The sequence below is a fragment of the Podarcis raffonei genome, chromosome 8, assembly GCF_027172205.1.
Source record: "Podarcis raffonei isolate rPodRaf1 chromosome 8, rPodRaf1.pri, whole genome shotgun sequence".
Classification (NCBI taxonomy): Eukaryota; Metazoa; Chordata; class Lepidosauria; order Squamata; family Lacertidae; genus Podarcis; species Podarcis raffonei.
The window spans coordinates 47155194-47174684 of NC_070609.1; the positions used below are offsets into that span (position 1 = coordinate 47155194).

The 19491-nt window shown below is 44.5% G+C and overlaps 1 protein-coding gene across 1 annotated transcript; it reads right to left on the bottom strand.

The window, feature by feature from the left end:
* Positions 1-4854: 4854 nt before the first annotated feature.
* On the bottom strand, positions 4855-6704 carry THAP11 (THAP domain containing 11). Its single transcript, XM_053399723.1, has one exon. The coding sequence runs from the start codon at positions 6525-6527 to the stop codon at positions 5709-5711; it is 819 nt and encodes a 272-aa protein (XP_053255698.1). The 5' UTR covers positions 6528-6704; the 3' UTR covers positions 4855-5708.
* Between the last annotated feature and the right edge of the window lie 12787 nt (positions 6705-19491).

Genomic DNA, 19491 nt, shown 5'->3' on the forward strand with positions numbered 1-19491 from the left:
TTAATGCTTAATTTATTGTTTATGGCTACATTTGTTATGTTGTAGCTATGTATTTTTTTCATGTTGTATGCCACCATGACCATGATTTGGACTGTGAAAATGGAATTATGTGTGTATTTATCCTTGTGCCTTCTGAGCCCTCTCACCATCAGCAGAGAACAGCAGTAGTGTTGTGATCTTCCACCTGCACTTGGCCTACACCTCATATTTGTATAAAGCAGAGATGGGTCCAGGAACCAAAAGACTACTGTTTGTGACAGGGAAACGAACAGGAGAGAGAGGGAGAGACAAAGGCCAAACCCTGCCACCTCCCTGCGAAGGGGAGAGATGGGCAAAAATGCTAGCACTTGACCTAAGTGCTGCATAACCATCTCTAAGATTATATTATTCTATATGGATGCTTTAGCTGAGATTCCTGCATTGCAGAGAGTTGGACTAGATGACCCATGGGTCTCTTCCAGCTCTAAGATTCTATTATCTTGGCATGCCTAGCAGCTTTGCTGCTACAAAAGCAACAGCAAAGATGCTGAGGCTAACAGGTGATGTCTACCTTATCTCCCTGTTCCTCCTATGTACTGGTAGTTAAGTCCTGCCACTCTGTGAAGGGGAGAGAAGGACGAAAAAGCGAAAATGGATGGTGTGGGAGGTGGAGCAGGCTGGGAAAGGGGCACAAAGCACAGGCACTTGGCAACTGTGCCATGTGCCAGCCCCTCCTCCCTTACTTAGAAACAAGCCTCCCTGAATTTAATGGGGCTTCTAGCCAATAATGCTTACATAGGGCTGTAGGCTTTGTTATGGCTAGATCAGATTCATTTGAAGTTTTCTTTTGAAAGAACAGAGGTTAGCAGCTCATTTTATTACATTGCTGTTTCCCATCTGTCCTCCATTATAGAACCCTAAGGACTCTAATGGGGGCACCGACTGACCAAACCCAGAACTCCTTCACTTTAGCAAGGTGGCTGCCCCTCATGGTTTCAGTCAATGACTGGGATCCTAATCCATATCCATACAGGAATCTGAGGCTACCCATGTAGTCCAAGCAGAGGCCAAACATATGTTATAGGAGGGTGGAAACCTTAGACACTATGCATGTAAAAGTACAGGAACACCGTTCACAAAAATGTTGTCTGAATGTCCAGCATAAATGTAGTCAGAAAAATGAAAATACAGTATAGCTGCAAGTCAATTAGAAACACCAAGTCAGGCAAGAAGATCCATTATTCCACCATACACAAAAATTATGACACATCACTAGGTGTCAGTTCACATTTGAGAAAGAAAAATGATGAAATCATATTAAGAATTATGTGGAGCCTGGAAAAAGAGACTTGTATATCAACCTGTTCTGATTAGCAGAAAGAAAAAATACATGTGTCAGTTGCAACCATATGTACTCTTCATCACCTTGTGGTGAATGGGTTTGCACATTCCTATGACCCTTGTGAGCGAAGCCGTCAGGAGTCTTGTACTTCCAGCAGGGTCAACTAAGATAAGGTCAAGGGGAAGGTGCTAGACAAAGAATGAGCCAAGAAGTCCTCAATGGCAGAACAGGCAAAAGATAACAAGCAGTATGTTACAAGGGTTGTGAAGGCGGATGAAGGCTGCAGCAGATAAGAATCTACCAGTCGTTGTGATACTCATGCCATCAGAATAGAGCTTTACTGCGAAGATTGTTTGTTGGTCAGCGTGCGCTGATCTACACACATAAAACAAATTCACACACAGGCGTCTTCCAAAAACCCATCCCAGATAAGAATGGCTTTCCAAGTGAACCATTCACAGTGGGATCAGGTGTTAAACAGGCTTGTGTTATCATCCCAACTCTACTTACTATTTTCATCGCCATGATCCTACACTTTGTTGAAGTGAAACGCCCCACTGGAGTAAAAATCATATATCGAACAGGTGGAAAGCTCTTTAATCTGAGTATGCTGAAAGAAAAGAGTAAGGTTACCATAACTTCTGTCATAGAGCTTCAGTATGCTGATGGCAATGTAGCATGTGCACACTCAGAGAATGACCTCCAAACCATCCTAAATATCTTCAGAGAAGCTTACGAAAAGCTTGGCCTATCGCTCAACATCCAAAAAACCAAAGTGCTGCACCAACAAGCACAAAACAACCTCTCTGCAGCGCCACAAATCAAACTCATTGGAGTAACGTTGGAAAGTGCTGAACACTTCTCCTACCTGGGCCGTTATCTTTTCACAAGAGCCGACATTGATGCCGAAATCCAGCATCGCCTGAGCTCTGTGAGTGCAGCTTTCTCCTGATTGAAGTACAGAGTGTTTGAGGACCAGGACATTCGTAGGGAAACCAAAATGCTTGTTTACAAACCTATTGTACTACCAACCTTACTGTATGAACTTATAAACGCCATCTCCAACTCCTCAAAATCCAACAGAAAGACAGGCAACTAATGCCAGTGTACTGAAAGAAGCAAAGATCACCAGTGTCAAAACAATGATTCTTCAACATCAACTTTTTGAAATGGTCATGTTGTTTGGATGCCTGATTATCGTCCTCCAAATCAACTACTATATTCCAAAGCGTAATGCTGATGGTCAACAAAAGAGTTTTAAAGACTCTTTCAAGGCAAATCTTTAAAAATGTAGTTTAAACACCAACAATTGGGAAACACTGGCCTGTTTGTGCTCCAACTGGAGAACAGCCTTTACCAAAGGTGTCATGGACTTTGAAGACGCTCAAACTCAGGATGAAATTGAGAAACGTGCTCGGAGGAAGGCATGTTTGGCAAACCCTCACCATGATCAACTCCCATCCTGAAACCTATGTCCCCACTGTGGAAGGACATGTGGATTCAAAACGGACTCACGGTTATGACCGTGTTCATGGAAGACAATCTTACTCAGCTACAAGTGATCACCAAAGAAGAAGACCTTGCAAATAAAAGTCTCTTAACCAAGTGAGATAGAAAACAAAACACTGAAATGTGTTTAATCAAAGCAGAAACAAGCAAATGCCATGGAGTAGGTGGAGGAAGAAAGAACTATTAGATGTTACAAATTACAGACTGCAGTACTGTATAACAAAAACAAAATATATTTTATTCAAATTAAGCATATTTGCTAGCACCTCAGGATAACCAGTAAACTAGAACAGTCCAACAGATAACCAGTCCAGTAATCCAAGGAACTGAACGTATTTTAGTGCATAATGATGGTAGAAAAGTACCACGACTTGTCACAACACACTTTCGAAACACTCTCAGCCAGCTAGAATGCACCGTCTATTTACAAAGAAAGAAAACTAGTGTGCTGCTTAAGGTCTCAACAGATGCATACAGAGCAAAATGCAAGCTGTGTGACCAAACTTGACCTAAGCACAACACACGGCAGTAAATTTGTCTGTAGTTTTCTTCCCCACTTCAGAAGTATGGGGGGGGGGGCAGCACAGAAATCTGCTAAGATTGGAAAAAGAAGATAGTTATTAAATAAAAAAAAAATACTAGTTACAAGCTGAATCATGTTCTAGCAACTTCTAGTCAAATAATTTGATACAGTCTACTATCTTGTTCAAACAACAGACCAATTCCCCAATGACTACAGCAGAACATCCATGAAATCCAATGAGGTTAGAGTTTATGGTGTGCTGCTGCCTCCTGCAATAAACTGCGGAGTCAATTACACCAAGAATTGAACATGTCTTACGACCTACAGTATATATAGTCAGACGAACAAGGGACATGTAAGAAATAGGTTTTCTTTATGGTATTTTTTCAAGCTTTTTAATTGTTTGAGGGAATAATCTCCCCCTCTCCATTTTTAAAAAAATATTTTCTTCATTGCTTTTACTGTTATTGGTATATACAACATATATAAGCAATACAAGCTTGTGGTTTCTATCTGAGATTTGTTATATAAAATATAAAAAATACTGTAACAAAAAAGAAAGAGAAAAAAATGGGGCAGATGGCCATTCTGACACTAGCCAAGCCCTGCCAGTCACAATAGTTTCAACCAAAGGTATTTTTACACTTGAAAATACAAGCCAATCTACATGCCTACAGTTGTGATTTTTAGTTATGGGTTTGATAAACTCAAAAACTCTAGCTATTGCATTGTGTTTTTCTTTCTTTGTTTGTGAAATGAGATGTTCTGGCATTCTCTGCATAGCCATGCAGAGTACACAGACCGTTGTGGACTCTTATTTGAAGTATATCATCAACCACACTGAATACAATAATCAGAAGCATCTATTTGGTGCTACACAGACATACAAATATTGGTGGGGTCTCAACATCTATTTCTGACAAAAGTGAATCAGGCTATAGGGCAGGCTGCTCTCTAATCTCTTTCCATCTTCATATCCATGGAGATGCAAACTGGCTCATAAATATCTGAAAGTACAAGTGTATCTCACAAATTTATCAGTCCATGGTTGTGATATTAACATCTTCCAGGTTCTTAACAGAGAGTGTTAGAATGCTAATTTATTTAGAAGTATGAAAGGTTTGCAAAGCCACTGTAACTTAACCTCATTCCTCTTATGCTAGCCAGATTGCATCCCAGTATATTATATGTGAAAAGGAAATAAACCACACAATACTGGTTTACACAAGAGAATATTGAATCATTGCCGAAGTAAAAGAAGCAGTTGTTGAATGCCATGATGGGCAGGGAGTCATCCAACTATGGCATGGCCATAATAATCCCTTGAAACTAGAAACAGAAAAAGGGCAAAACACCAAATATAACTGCATCCTAGGAATACAGACTCCAGTTGCCCTCTTTAATGATTAAGAATGAACTTGGCATCAAAAATGGCATACTCCATATCAGTAGTTTGTGGGTGGGGGATGACAACCCACATTTTTTCTCTCTCTCCACAAACAAAATCCACTGATGGCCATGGTTTCTAAGGCGTTGATCACCAAGACATTTACTGCAGAATAATCATAGGAAAGTGCCATGACTTTCACTAGACTATTCCAGAGTAAATGATTTACAACCCGAGTGTGCTTGTCTAGAAAGTAACTGTTATTGTTCCTCAAAATTAGCTTTGCACTAAATTTAATCCCACTGGTGACAGAAGCTCATAGCCCTACACCCACCCACTTAATGGAAACATCCAGCTTTATTAGAGACATTTTCCCAGCAATGCTAAAAATGGACCAGCTCTCACAGAATCAACATTACTGAGAGTACCAAAGCAGCTGCTGTCTGCTACTGTGCTTTGAACAGGACATAATACGAGTAGAGCATCAGCTGATAACCAATAATCCAAACTGTACCCATATTTTTATGTATATAAAAATATTGTTGTAGCCAACTCCTGGTGGGTACTTCTCACAGAAAAACATGTAAAAAGTGAGTGTGTGGGTCCAGTTAAGTGTGGGCCTGCTCACACAACACCCTGGGCTTCCTGACAGGAGAAGGAAATGTTGTCAGTACATAGTCAAGAACTGGTGATTTGCCTGTCACAGTGTAGACCTGACTGAAAGGGACCAAAAATGTATCTTGGGCAGCAATACCACACCAAGCTGTGGAGCACCATTTGTCCTTGCTACAACTGCCTGCCTGCCTGCCTCCACCCACCCACCCACCCCCTTCGTCCTGTTTGGGCATTTCTTGCCACTTCTGTTTGCAAACAATACCACACAGGTCGATTTGTGCTCGGTCCCCTGCCCTACATGAAACAAGCAACTTGAAGAGCAGGACCCCAATCCTAAGGAGGGCACATATGTCTCAGAGACCATGGCGCTTGCGAGCCACCCCTCCCATGCTGGCAGCATGCAGCAGGCGGTCCTTCTCCCGGATCTCCTCACGGAGTTGGGCTTCGGACAGGCGCAGGCGGCGGATGCTGCCCTTCATCTCCTTCATCTTCACCTCCAGCAGAGCAATGATGTCCCGCTGCTCGTTCAGTTTGCGCAGCAACTCCTCCGACGTGGTACCCGACGACAGTGAGTAGGAGTGGTCTGGCGGGCTGTCCACCAATGGCCCGTTATCTGTAAGGAATGCCAGGCTAACAGGGCCCCCGATCATTGCCCCGGGGCCTCCCAACATCGCCCCTGGGGCCCCGAGCATCGTCCCTGGACCTCCCAGCTCCACCTGCACGGTCAGGTCCATAGGCTTCACATCATCTCCTGCGCCTCCTCCCCGGGGCACACCTTGCCCAGCCGCGGCGGCGGCAGCAGCTCCCTCCTGCAAAGCGAGCAAGACCGCGGCTTGCGCGGCGGCGACCGCGGGCGCCTGGGGAGGCGCGGGGGCGTGGCGTGCGCGCCGGTTCCCACGGGCGCCCTTGCGCTCGTTGACGCCCCGCAAGGGGAAGATGGTGGGCACCCGCACCAGGTAGGACTTGCGCCCGCCGGGGAAGTGCTCGGAGCAGACGCGGTGGCCCGTCGTGGGCTGGAAAGTGCTGAAGCATCCGCTCACTCCGGCCCGCGACACATTTTTCAGCCAAAGGCGGCGCAGCTCCGCGTCCTTCGGGAAGGTGTAGAAGTGAAGCGCCTTGTCTCGGTGCGAGTTGTTGTAGCAGCCTGGCACGCAGCACGTGAACCCGGGCATGGTCTGTGTGGTGTTTCGCTGCGCCCTCCTCCTTTCCCTCGGCGGGCCGAGGCAGCCGGGACTACAGATCCCACAAGGCCTCCCGATGCCGAGTCCCAACGACAAGGCGAGCCTCCTCCGCCACCGCCACAGTAGACCGCTCTCCGCAACAGCGCCACAGGAAACGGAACTACCCGCCCCACAAAGCACCGCGCCGCCGCCGGAACTACGTTTCCCACAAGGCACCACTGGGCGGGGCAGCAACGGGAGTGTTTAACTTGGCCACAGAAGAGCGGGAGAGAAAGCGGGCTGGGGATTCCACGCGCGCTCTCCAGCTTCCCACAATCCTTCGCGAGCCCCACAACTTTTTTGGAAGGCGGCTGGAAGCTTTATGAGGCAATAAATAAATATAAATAGTTGGCCTTTGTTTTGGCTTGTGCTGTAATAATATTTGTTAGTCTTTAAGGTGCTCCAGGACTTCTTATTTGTTTGCTGCAGCAGACTAACAAGGCTCCTCGCTGGAATTTATTTCGAGTCCAGCTGTGCATGCTTACCTGGGAGTAAATAGAATTGAAGCCAATGGATCTTGCGTCTGAGTAGACGTGGGTAGCATGGCAGCCTGGACTGCGTTCACACGACACTGCTAAAGTACATTCTTTACTTCACATGTATTCTGGGCACTGCAGTTTACCCTTAGAGTTTCAATTCCCAGCCTGAGAGACGGTGTGGTGGTTACAGTGTTGAATTAGGACCTGGAAGATCAGGGTTCTAATCCCTACGCAGTCATAAAGGTAAATTACTTTCAGTGTTATAAAAATTTAGGTTGTACACACATAGCAGACACACATTCCACAGAAAACCAATCTTTCACCCATCAACATTTAGGAAATATTCCCTGAGAAAAATTACACTTCATTTTAGCACATAGAACAATCCCAAAAAGCCATCTTAGCTCTCCTAAATCTGTAGAAGGAAATATCTTGGAGAAACTTTTCCCAACAGACATTTCACTTTCAAATCCTGACTTAAGGGCATATTTTGTGTATGAATGGGGTAGGCCTGTGCATTTTAAAAAATGCATTTCTATACTGCTGCTTAATGATGTGGATGTGGATACACCCTAGAAATTAATAACTGCTAGGATTTTGGTTATTTGTGGAATGAAGGGATAATGCAAGCTGTAAAGGAATTCCTGGGCTGGGGTATTCATACCAGTCTAGCTGGCTGGGTGAACAGCAAACGTGTTAGCATGACAAAAAAAGGTGTTAATAAGACATCAGAGAAGGATCCTTTGCCCTGGGGAGTCAGATGTCATAAAGGTTCCTGGGGTAACTGTGTGTTTGAGTGGATAGGAAAAGGGAGTTTTGAAGCAGGGATTCCTGGGAAGAAGAAGGAGGAAGAAGGGCTGAAAGCCATCTTGGCCAGGCAGAGGGAGGGTTGCTTGCAATGCCATAGACCATGCTGTAAGAACTTGACTCCCTCCATGCAGACTGAAGGTGTAAATAGGTGTTTCTTAAAGCACAACAGTCTCTGCTGTGTCTTCTATTATCCAAAGGAACACAGACCCTGTGTGTGTGCCTGAGAACCCATGGGCTATTGCCATCGCTCGACAGAGAGAAGAAGAAGAGGAGTTTGGATTTGATATCCCGCTTTATCACTACCCGAAGGGGTCTCAAAGCGGCTAACAATCTCCTTTTCCCTTCCTCCCCACAACAAACACTCCCTTGAGGTGAGTGGGGCTGAGAGACTTCAAAGAAGTGTGACTAGCCCAAGGTCATCCAGCAGCTGCATGTGGAGGAGCGGAGACATGAACCTGGTTCACCAGATTACGAGTCTACCACTCTACCACACTGGCTCTTTTGTAACAATATTAAAAGGCACAATAATATAAAAAATAAAAACTATTACATATTAAAAATTAAAAGCACAATGTAACAGAATATAATGCAGATGCAACAGGCCAAAAAAGAACCAGAAGTGAAATTACATATATGCAAGTACCTTATTAACAGCCCATACTTTTGTGCTTTTAGCACTTTTAATTAATTGGCTGTGTATACACTATACCTTTTAAGCAGATTTGAAGAACATTATTTACATCAAAGAATCCTGGGCACTTGTAGTTTGTTGAAGGTTGCTGAGAATTACCTCAGTGAGGACTAAATTGCAGTGCCCACAATTCTTTGTAGGAAATAATGTGTTTTGAACTACAGCACAAGCTTTTGTGCACTGAAATCCACTTCATCAGATTCAGTAATCTTCAACTGGCATGCATGCATACACCCATAACCACCCCCACACAAAGGTATGTGAGGGAAATGTAAAAGTTAAGAGTTAAATAGCAATGAAATACAAAAGGCACCAGGCTGTACTGAGGCATCTGATCATAGCCTGCATTTTTAATCAAGGCTTATATTTTGATCAGATTCCTGTATTCCAAAAATGAGCAAATGTTTCTTTCGAGACAGGACACCAGCAGGCAAGGTCTTTGTCAGAGGCCCCTTTGGTTTATTGCGGTCATAAAACAGGCTGGGAACAAAAGGTCACACTGACCATACAAATGATAGAAGACAATCAAGGTTGCAAAAACAAATAGTGCCTCCCATTAAACTTGAGCCACATCTTCCTAAGGTTAAAAGGGCAAGAGCTAATACAAACAGCAGCTGGCCAAGGGAAGAGGTCTCTCTCTCTCTCTCTCTCTGAAACTGCTTTGAAGCTTCAGAGAATTTAGAAAACTTATAGAACTTAGCTTTTACTAAGTTCCTTTTTACTTAAACAAGATCTTTGCTTCTAAAAATCTATATATGTTATATGTATGAAATATTGGCTTAAATGTAATTATGCAAAGGATTTAGAAAGTAAGAAATTATAGAATCATAGAAGAGTTGGAATAAGACCACGAGGGCCATTGAGTCCGGACCCCTGCCAGACAGAGAGACGCCATCAAGAGCACTCCTGACATATGGTTGTCAAGCCTCTGTTTAATGACCTCCAAAGAAGGAGATCTTTCATTGATAATGTGTGGGAAGATGAACAAAAGATCTGTTTAGATAAAATTAGCCACCATCTGTTTTGGAGTGAATAGGGCAATAGGGCAAAAGATGAAATGTTAGTTAAGGCGCCTAGTCTAGGGCAAAAGGTTATTTGGTAATTAAGGTGCCTTGTAGAGGTTAATGGCTATTTATTTGCCAATTATAAATAGAAGGAAATATAGCTCTTTGTCTCCCATAAAAGGTAATAGGAAATGGGTGTATCTTTTATGATTGGTTCTAGCAAACAGCCAATAGGAATTTTAACCAGGCTGATTGGACAGAGGCAGCCAAAGGAGGAGCAAGGGGGCTGAGCTGAGGGAATATAAGTGCTGGCCATAAGGGCAGGAAGGCAGGCCAGAGCTTGGTAACCATATACCACTGTGCCTCTCATTTATTTGTCTGACAAATAAATTATTATTTTAATTTCTCTATTGCTGCGTTGAATATTTCATTCCAGCTAAGCGTTAACCACAAGCAGGGTGCTACATTTTATGGTGCCTCTGTGACTCGGATAAGTGGTCTGCTGGAACGCAGCCCCTTCGCCTTACTGGGCAGGGTACAAGAGGGAGGACCACTAACTGCTTACCCAGCGCGCACTGGAACATTTTTTCCAGGGGAACGCAGAAGTCTCGTCTGTCTGATACCCTGCTCACCGACGGCGACGGACCGGGGGGAACCAGAGAAATAAAGAGGGATCCGCTAAGGGTAAGTGCACAAAGGGGTTTTGGCCCTCCAATTAATTGGGAGGAAGAGAAGTCTTGATCAAACTTCTGCGTCTCAGTAAGGGGAAACTGAGTACGCTACATGGCTGGGTACATCAGATGGTGATCTGGTGTAGGGAAAAGGGAAAGGTTGGGAGGTAGAGTGTGGTGAAGTATCCAGCGCATTGTATGTGTGAGAAAGTACAACCTGAGTGTGGAGTGGGTAGTACTTCGGTTCCCAGTAAGGCGACTTCACTGGGCAAGGAACCCCACGAAGCGAGTGTGTAAGTGACTGAGTGGATACTTCACAGGGCCATACAATGGGAGTTGGAGGTTCAAAGGGGGAAAATACACCTCTTGAATGTATGTTAAATAATTTTAAGAAAGCCTTCTCAGGGGCATATGGAGTCAAAATGACGCCAGAGCGCTTGAGAACGTTATGTGAATTAGAGTGGCCGAAACAAAATACTGAATGGCCATCTCAGGGAACCTTTGATATAAATTTAGTAAGCAAACTTTGGACTAATATCGCCAAAGAAACTGGAGGGTGCCCAGAACAATTTTCATATATAGATTCTTGGCTGAGCACATTAAATAAAAATCCTCCATGGATAAGGGAATGCAAAGTCCAACGATGCAAATTATTGGCTGTAAAAGCCGAAGCTAGGAAAGGAATCTTGCCAAATAAACTCAAACCCATTTTTGAGGGACCAGAGGAAGAGGTGCTTCCACCTCCACCCTATGCTCCACATCGAAGGGAGCCTAATCCAAATACTCCACCAGTTGTAACCCCAAGGCAAGAAAGTGGAACGAATAATGGGGGTGGAGTCACAGAACTTGATTCCTTGATAGATTATGATAAATATCTTCAGGAGGCCTTGGAGTCCTATAATAAAGCCCAAGCAGAAGTGGTTATTCCACCTGTGAGTCCCAGTAGAACTCCATCTACAGTCTCCTTTAGTGGACCAACTAATTGCCCACCCCAAACCCCTGTACATCCAAATCCTAGAGAACTATTACAGAAGTTACAGGAAGACCTTGATCGGTCAGCAAGCAATACAGCAAGGCGTATAAAGCTGCTAAAAGAACGCCTTGGGACAGATACCATCCCCTATGATTTGAGGCCCCTAGAGCAAAGCGAAAAGAAAGGTCACGTAGTAGCCCCTCTTAGAAGAGTATTTGATGCACTTGAGGAGCCTGTGCTGGTTAACGGGCAACCCGGACCACGGCCACCTCGAACTTCGACCCTCCAGTATATTCCATTCACAACTACGGATCTGATGAATTGGAAAACACACACCCCATCTTTCGCAGAAAAACCTCAGGCTATGATGGACTTGGTGACTTCAATAGTAAATACTCATAGTCCTACTTGGACAGATTGCCGCCAACTCCTGAATACTCTGTTCACCACTGAGGAAAGAAGAGACATAATTGAAAAGGCACAGATATATTTGCGTGAGCAGGCCAGAGTGGGAAATATTTTTAATATTGACCGTCATCTCCAGGATAACTTTCCTTTGGAAGATCCTAATTGGGATCCAAACAATGCAATTCACCTGGCCAGGCTTACCACCTACCGCCAGACGCTTGTGCAAGGTATCCGCAGGGCATGCCAGAAGCCCACTAATATGTCTAAAGTCTCAGAAGTAGAACAGAAACCAAATGAGAGTCCGGGAGACTTTTTAGAGAGGCTGCAGGAAGCCTATCGTATATGGACTCCTTTTGACCCTGAAGCCCCTGAAAACAGCAGAATGATTACTGCTACATTTGTGGCCCAGTGTGCTTCTGATATTCGTAAGAAAATTCAGAAATCAGAAGGATGGGAAGGGATGCTGATGAGCCAAATTATGGCCATTGCACGCCGAGTTTATCGGAATAGGGATGAGGCTGAGAAACAAGAGAAGAAGAAGTGGCAGAAGGAAAAGATGGTGATGCTAGCCACAGCAGTGAAGCAAGACTACCGCCCCTTAAATGGAGGGAGAGGGCGGGGAAGGAATCCACCACTGGGAAGGAATCAATGTGCGAATTGCAAGAAGGAGGGTCATTGGAAGCGGGAGTGTCCTGAACCCCTGAGGTTGGAAGAAGTACGCCCAGGCCCAGGCCCAGGCTCCGGCCCAAGAAACCAGGGACGGGGACGGGGAATGATCCGAAATGGAAGATATCAGAGACCTGGACAAGGACAGAGTAGAGACAATTTTATTGGACTGGCAGAGGGGACTTTTACCCAAGACTAGGAACGACCGGACTCCATAAAGTTAGGCTTCCAGGAGCCCACGGTCACGATTCAATTAGGGAGCCATTTAATAGACTTTATGATTGATACTGGGGCTGAATACTCAGTACTCCCAGAACTATTGCAGAAAAAGGCATCCAAAAGTGTAGTCATTAAAAGTGCCACTGGTCAGTCAGCTAAGAGGTCTTTCCTCCAACCTTTGGAATGCCAGATTGGGGGACATCGTTTAACCCATCAGTTTTTGTATATACCTGAGTGTCCAATACCTCTCTTAGGTAGAGATATGCTGTCCAAATTGCAGGCCCAAATCACCTTCACTCCTCAAGGTCCAGAAATGAAACTGCCATCAAAGGCAGCAGGAATAATTACCCTCTCAGTACCTAAGGAACAATCATGGCGCCTAATGTCAGCCCTGCAAGTCCAACCCACATTGGATACAGAATTAAACAAGCTCCTCCAAACCTTACAGGTGCCACCAGGAGTATGGGCCGAAAATAGCCCACCAGGAATGGCTAAGAATATAGCTCCAATTGTAGTAACCCTAAAACCTATGGCTACCCCTGTATCTGTAAAACAATATCCTTTACCCCGGCGAGCAGCAGAGGGCATCCAGAAACATTTGGACCGCCTATTAAAATATGGTCTGCTTAAGCCCTGCCAATCAGAATGGAACACACCCCTTTTGCCTGTTCGGAAACCTGGGACAGATGAATACAGGCCAGTACAGGACTTGAGGCTCGTAAACCAGGCTATCGAGACCTTGCACCCAAATGTACCAAACCCATATACCCTGCTGAGTTTGATCCCACCAGAAGCAACATTTTTTACTGTATTGGACTTGAAAGATGCATTCTTCTGTTGCCGGCTGGCACCACAGAGCCAACCTATATTTGCCTTCCAGTGGGAAGACCCTTTGACAGGAACAAAAGGCCAGCTAACCTGGACAAGATTGCCCCAGGGATTCAAAAATTCCCCAACTTTATTTGGTACTGCCTTGGCGAAAGATTTAACAAGTTACCCCTCAATACCTGGAGAAAAGGTGGTTCTGCAATATGTAGATGACCTTATACTAGCGGCAAAGGATTTTGATACCTGTAAAGAAGGGACAGAGGAACTGCTCCACTTGCTCTGGGAAGCTGGCTACCGAGTTTCCCAGAAAAAGGCACAGTTATGTTTAGAAAAGGTCAAATATTTGGGCTTTGACATCTCACACCAACAACGAGCATTGAGACCAGAGAGGAAAGAAGCTATTTGCCTTATTAAGGAACCTACCACAAGGAAACAACTCAGAGGATTCCTGGGAACAGCAGGGTTTTGTAGACTATGGATACCTGATTTCAGCAGTCTGGCCAAGCCCTTACATGAAAGCACTCGAGGTGCAGAAAAGGACCCATTCGTATGGGGACCTGAGCAGCAACAAGCCTTTTTAGCTATCAAACAACGACTTATGGAGGCCCCAGCCCTTGGACTGCCTAATTCGGAAAAACCCTTTCAGCTGTATGTACATGAACAGAATGGGATTGCAGCGGCAGTCCTGACCCAGAGATTAGGAAGTTGGAACCGTCCAGTAGCTTATTTGTCAAAACAATTGGACTCAGTAGCAAAAGGATGGCCTCCATGCCTAAGGGCAGTAGCGGCCACTGCAAGCCTTGTCAAAGAAGCTGATAAATTTACCTTTGGCCAGACGATGTATGTGAATGTACCTCATGCTGTTCTGACACTTATGGAATATAAGGGTAGTTATTGGCTAACAAACCCAAGGATGGCTAGATACCAAGGCCTATTGTGTGAAAATCCCAGGATTCATCTACGAGTAGTGAATATGCTCAATCCAGCAACTTTGCTGCCCCTACCAGAGGTAGATGATGAAGAATCACATGATTGTCTCCAAATAATGGATGAAGTTTATTCCAGTAGACCCGATCTGAAAGATGAACCATTGAAAAATCCAGATGTTGTATATTATACTGATGGTAGCAGTTACCTGCATGAGGGTGCCAGACGAGCAGGATATGCTGTGGTCACCAATGAGGAAGTTGTGGAAGCTGAAGCTTTGCCTGCTGGCACCTCAGCACAAAAGGCTGAACTTATAGGTTTAACTAGAGCTCTGCAATTGGCAGCCGGATGTAAGGCAAACATCTATACTGATTCTAAATATGCCTTCTTAACCCTGCATGCACATGGAGCTCTATGGAAAGAAAGAGGTCTAATAGGAGCCCACGGGAAGGCCTTGAAATATGGACCTGAAGTAGAAATCCTGTTGGAAGCAGTATGGGCTCCAGAACAGATTGCTGTAATGCACTGCAAAGGTCATGGACGTGGAAGGGATCCAATAACCAGAGGAAATCATGCTGCTGACAAAGCAGCCCGAGAGGCAGCCCAAAAGCCTGTGGGAGGATTTATAGCAGCCCTCATACCAGAGGTAGTTCCAGAAGAAGTTAAACCTCACTATACCCCAGAAGAGAGGAAGTGGGCTGAACAGGAAGGGGCGATTGTGAAGGACGGTTGGATGATCCTGCCAGACAATAGGATTTATGTACCTCATCACCTAGCAGGTACAATTGTAAGAAATTATCATGAATCTACTCACCTTGGCGGTACTGCAACCAGAGAGAGTCTCAGTCGGAAGTTGTATATTATTAACCTATCACAATTAGCAACTTGCATTTCCCAGAAATGTGTTCTTTGTGCTAAAAACAATCCCAGGCAGGGACCGGTACAACCTCCTGGAATCCAACATGTGGGATACGTCCCCATGGAAAGCCTAATTGTGGACTTCACAGAGCTGGTCCCTTCTAAGGGATTCAAGTATCTCCTTGTGTTTGTAGATACTCTTACCGGATGGGTTGAAGCTTTTCCCACCAGAACTGAAAAGGCACGAGAGGTAACTAAGAGACTCCTCACTGAATTGATCCCAAGGTTTGGATTACCTAGATGCATTGGAAGTGATAATGGGCCAGCGTTCATTGATCAAGTAGTACAAGAAGTATGTCGAGTCCTACAAGTGAAGTGGAGACTGCATGCAGCATATAGGCCTCAGAGTTCAGGGAAAACTGAAAGAATGAATCGGACTCTGAAAACCCAATTGGCAAAATTAACCCAGGAAACAGGATTGGGATGGGTAGATGTGTTACCCATAACACTGTTTCGTGTTCGGTGCGCACCCACAAAAAGACTTAAGTTGTCACCTTTTGAGCTCCTGTATGGGAGGCCGCCCTCCTTTGTTCAGGATATTCCAGCTGACCTCAAACAAATAGGAGACTATGTGACACAGGGACAAGTGCAATCTCTCTCCCGTGTTTTTGTTTCTCTTAACAGGTGGGCCCTCGAGCGCACGCCGTGCAGCATTGCCGAGCCGATTCATCAGTTCCAGGCTGGCGATAGCGTATGGGTGAAAGAGTGGAAACGCGATCCACTTGCACCTAAGTGGCGTGGACCTTACACCATCTTGCTCTCTACTCCAACAGCGGTGAAGGTAGCTGAGGTGACCCCCTGGATTCATCACTCCCGTTTGAAGAAGTCCGAAGGCAGTTGGACGTGCAAAGGTGACCCCTCTAATCCTTTAAAACTGACTCTCTCCAAAAACCCCTGTATCTAGCCCTACGGGGAACGGGCTAGATCACGGGCAACATTAGACGACCGGCCTGCTGCAGCCACAACCTGGAAGCTGGCTGACCTGCGCACGCCTGAAGCTTGAGGAGCATCTGAACCAGCGATTGTGAACGGGAAGATTCTCTTATACAATTGATTGACTGCCCCCCCCCCCGTGGAACAATTATCAGAGATATTACTCATTGGGGATCCTTGGGACATATGTTTTGGTCTTGGTGGTTCCCCATTTCTGTCACTGGGGGAATTATATTGGGACTAATATTTTTTTGTTATCACAATAAGGTAATCTTTTGTGGAAGGAATGCATATACTAGACATCAACATGATTTTATTATTAATCCTGATCCCTTGGGAAGGGGAAGGGTCCTTGAATTTGAGCAAATTTGCTAAATATGGATTCCGCCATGACCACAATATGTGGGTAGGCTTAGCTGAGATGGTAGCCAATGTTACAAATAGGACCAATTGCCTTGTTTGCTCTCTTGGGCCAGATGATTCAGAGGGAGGTATGCCCTTATTACCAATACCATTAAATGCCATTGGTATGGTAAGCGAAATGCCACACCAAACAGAAGTACAGAATTTCCCCGGATGGAACTCAACTAAACCAATACGAGTTATACCTGTACAAGGGGAATTCTGTGTACATAAATCATCAGAGGCAGCTGATTCTACCATGATAGGCTCTTCTCATTGCCACTATACTTGGGATTATATTAAGAATAGTCAAACCTGGGCAAACGGTACTACCTATCGAACTCGGAATACCTTGCCCTGTGCACCTCCTTTTATTCATGCATGGAAAATGGTGTGGAACATAACTGTGACAGAAAAAGGCAATCTAACTTACTGCACTGTGAACTCTGTACCCCTTTTGATATTTCGCCTTATGCACTCCACGTACCAAAAACCTCAGACCCGATGGTTGTGGTGGATATGTGGAGAATGGGCATACAAGAAACTCCCTTCCAAATGGAGTGGGACTTGTTTCCTGGGATGGGTATTACCACCAATGTGGATTATGCCCACTAGTTCAGCCAAGCGTACACGAAGAAACGCTGATATTTCTCATATAGCAGGAGGAAGTACCCAAAGTTGGAGCGATACTGATGATTGGCCACCAGAGCGCATTATAGCCTATTATGAACCTGCCTCCTGGAATCCTGATGAGCTCATACAAGGGGCTCGAGATCCTATTTATAATCTAAACAGAATAATTCGATTGCAAGCAGTAGTGGAACTTGTAACCAATGCAACGGCCCAGAGTTTGAGACTTATTGCACAACAGTTGGATGAAAGTAGAGCCGCCATTTTGCAGCTGAAAATGGGAATGGATTATGTACTTGCCAGGCAGGGAGGCCTATGTGGAGTCTTGAACTTGACAGGGAATGCCTGTTGCTTTAACATTTCTGATAATGGTGAGGCAATCCGTGTGTTGGCCACAAAGATGGAGAATATAGCACATGTCCCAGTACAAACATGGGAAGGATGGGATATGGGATGGCTCACCAACTGGTTACCAAATGTCGCAGGACTCAAAGGGATACTATTGTCTTGCTTGTTTTTCTTGACGGTAGTAGTAATGGTTTTGTGTATGGTGCCATGTATCATTTCATGTTTTAGAAGTACAATTAGCAAGATGATTTCAAATGAAACTTTACCTCATATCATGGCCCTATACAGAGCTTTACCTCAGGAATATGATGAAGGTCAAGCTATCAAGGACACTTGGGAAGGTCCTTGAGCTTGAAAGGGGGGAATGAGGCATCTGATCATAGCCTGCATTTTTAATCAAGGCTTATATTTTGATCAGATTCCTGTATTCCAAAAATGAGCAAATGTTTCTTTCGAGACAGGACACCAGCAGGCAAGGTCTTTGTCAGAGGCCCCTTTGGTTTATTGCGGTCATAAAACAGGCTGGGAACAAAAGGTCACACTGACCATACAAATGATAGAAGACAATCAAGGTTGCAAAAACAAATAGTGCCTCCCATTAAACTTGAGCCACATCTTCCTAAGGTTAAAAGGGCAAGAGCTAATACAAACAGCAGCTGGCCAAGGGAAGAGGTCTCTCTCTCTCTCTCTCTGAAACTGCTTTGAAGCTTCAGAGAATTTAGAAAACTTATAGAACTTAGCTTTTACTAAGTTCCTTTTTACTTAAACAAGATCTTTGCTTCTAAAAATCTATATATGTTATATGTATGAAATATTGGCTTAAATGTAATTATGCAAAGGATTTAGAAAGTAAGAAATTATAGAATCATAGAAGAGTTGGAATAAGACCACGAGGGCCATTGAGTCCGGACCCCTGCCAGACAGAGAGACGCCATCAAGAGCACTCCTGACATATGGTTGTCAAGCCTCTGTTTAATGACCTCCAAAGAAGGAGATCTTTCATTGATAATGTGTGGGAAGATGAACAAAAGATCTGTTTAGATAAAATTAGCCACCATCTGTTTTGGAGTGAATAGGGCAATAGGGCAAAAGATGAAATGTTAGTTAAGGCGCCTAGTCTAGGGCAAAAGGTTATTTGGTAATTAAGGTGCCTTGTAGAGGTTAATGGCTATTTATTTGCCAATTATAAATAGAAGGAAATATAGCTCTTTGTCTCCCATAAAAGGTAATAGGAAATGGGTGTATCTTTTATGATTGGTTCTAGCAAACAGCCAATAGGAATTTTAACCAGGCTGATTGGACAGAGGCAGCCAAAGGAGGAGCAAGGGGGCTGAGCTGAGGGAATATAAGTGCTGGCCATAAGGGCAGGAAGGCAGGCCAGAGCTTGGTAACCATATACCACTGTGCCTCTCATTTATTTGTCTGACAAATAAATTATTATTTTAATTTCTCTATTGCTGCGTTGAATATTTCATTCCAGCTAAGCGTTAACCACAAGCAGGGTGCTACAGTACATCATACATTTAAACCATATTTCTTTCCCCAAAAGAATCATGGGAACTATAGTTTACCCCTCACAAAGCTACAGTTCCCAGCACCCTTAGCAAACTACTGTTCATAGAATTCCTTGGGGGATAATAGTGTGCTTTGAATGTATTGTGTGTATGCAGCAAATATCAACATGGCTGCAAAAAGAGTACAGTGGTACCTAAGGTTAAGAACTTAATTCGTTCTGGAGGTCTGTTCTTAACCTGAAACTGTTCTTAACCTGAAGCACCACTTTAGCTAATGGGGCCTCCCGTTGCCGCTGCGCCGCCGCTGCACAATTTCTGTTCTCATCCTGAAGCAAAGTTCTTAACCCGAAGTAATATTTCTGGGTTAGCGGAGTCTGTAACCTGAAGCGTATATAACCTGAAGCTTATGTAACCCCAGGTACCACTGTACTGGCCTTTCAGTTCATTTTCTATGGGTTAACCCTTTTACAGACATGTTTTCATATATTGAGGCTC

Bases quoted from the DNA above. Each gene is read 5' to 3' on its own strand.
- THAP11 (XM_053399723.1), bottom strand. From the start codon at position 6,527: ATGCCCGGGTTCACGTGCTGCGTGCCAGGCTGCTACAACAACTCGCAC.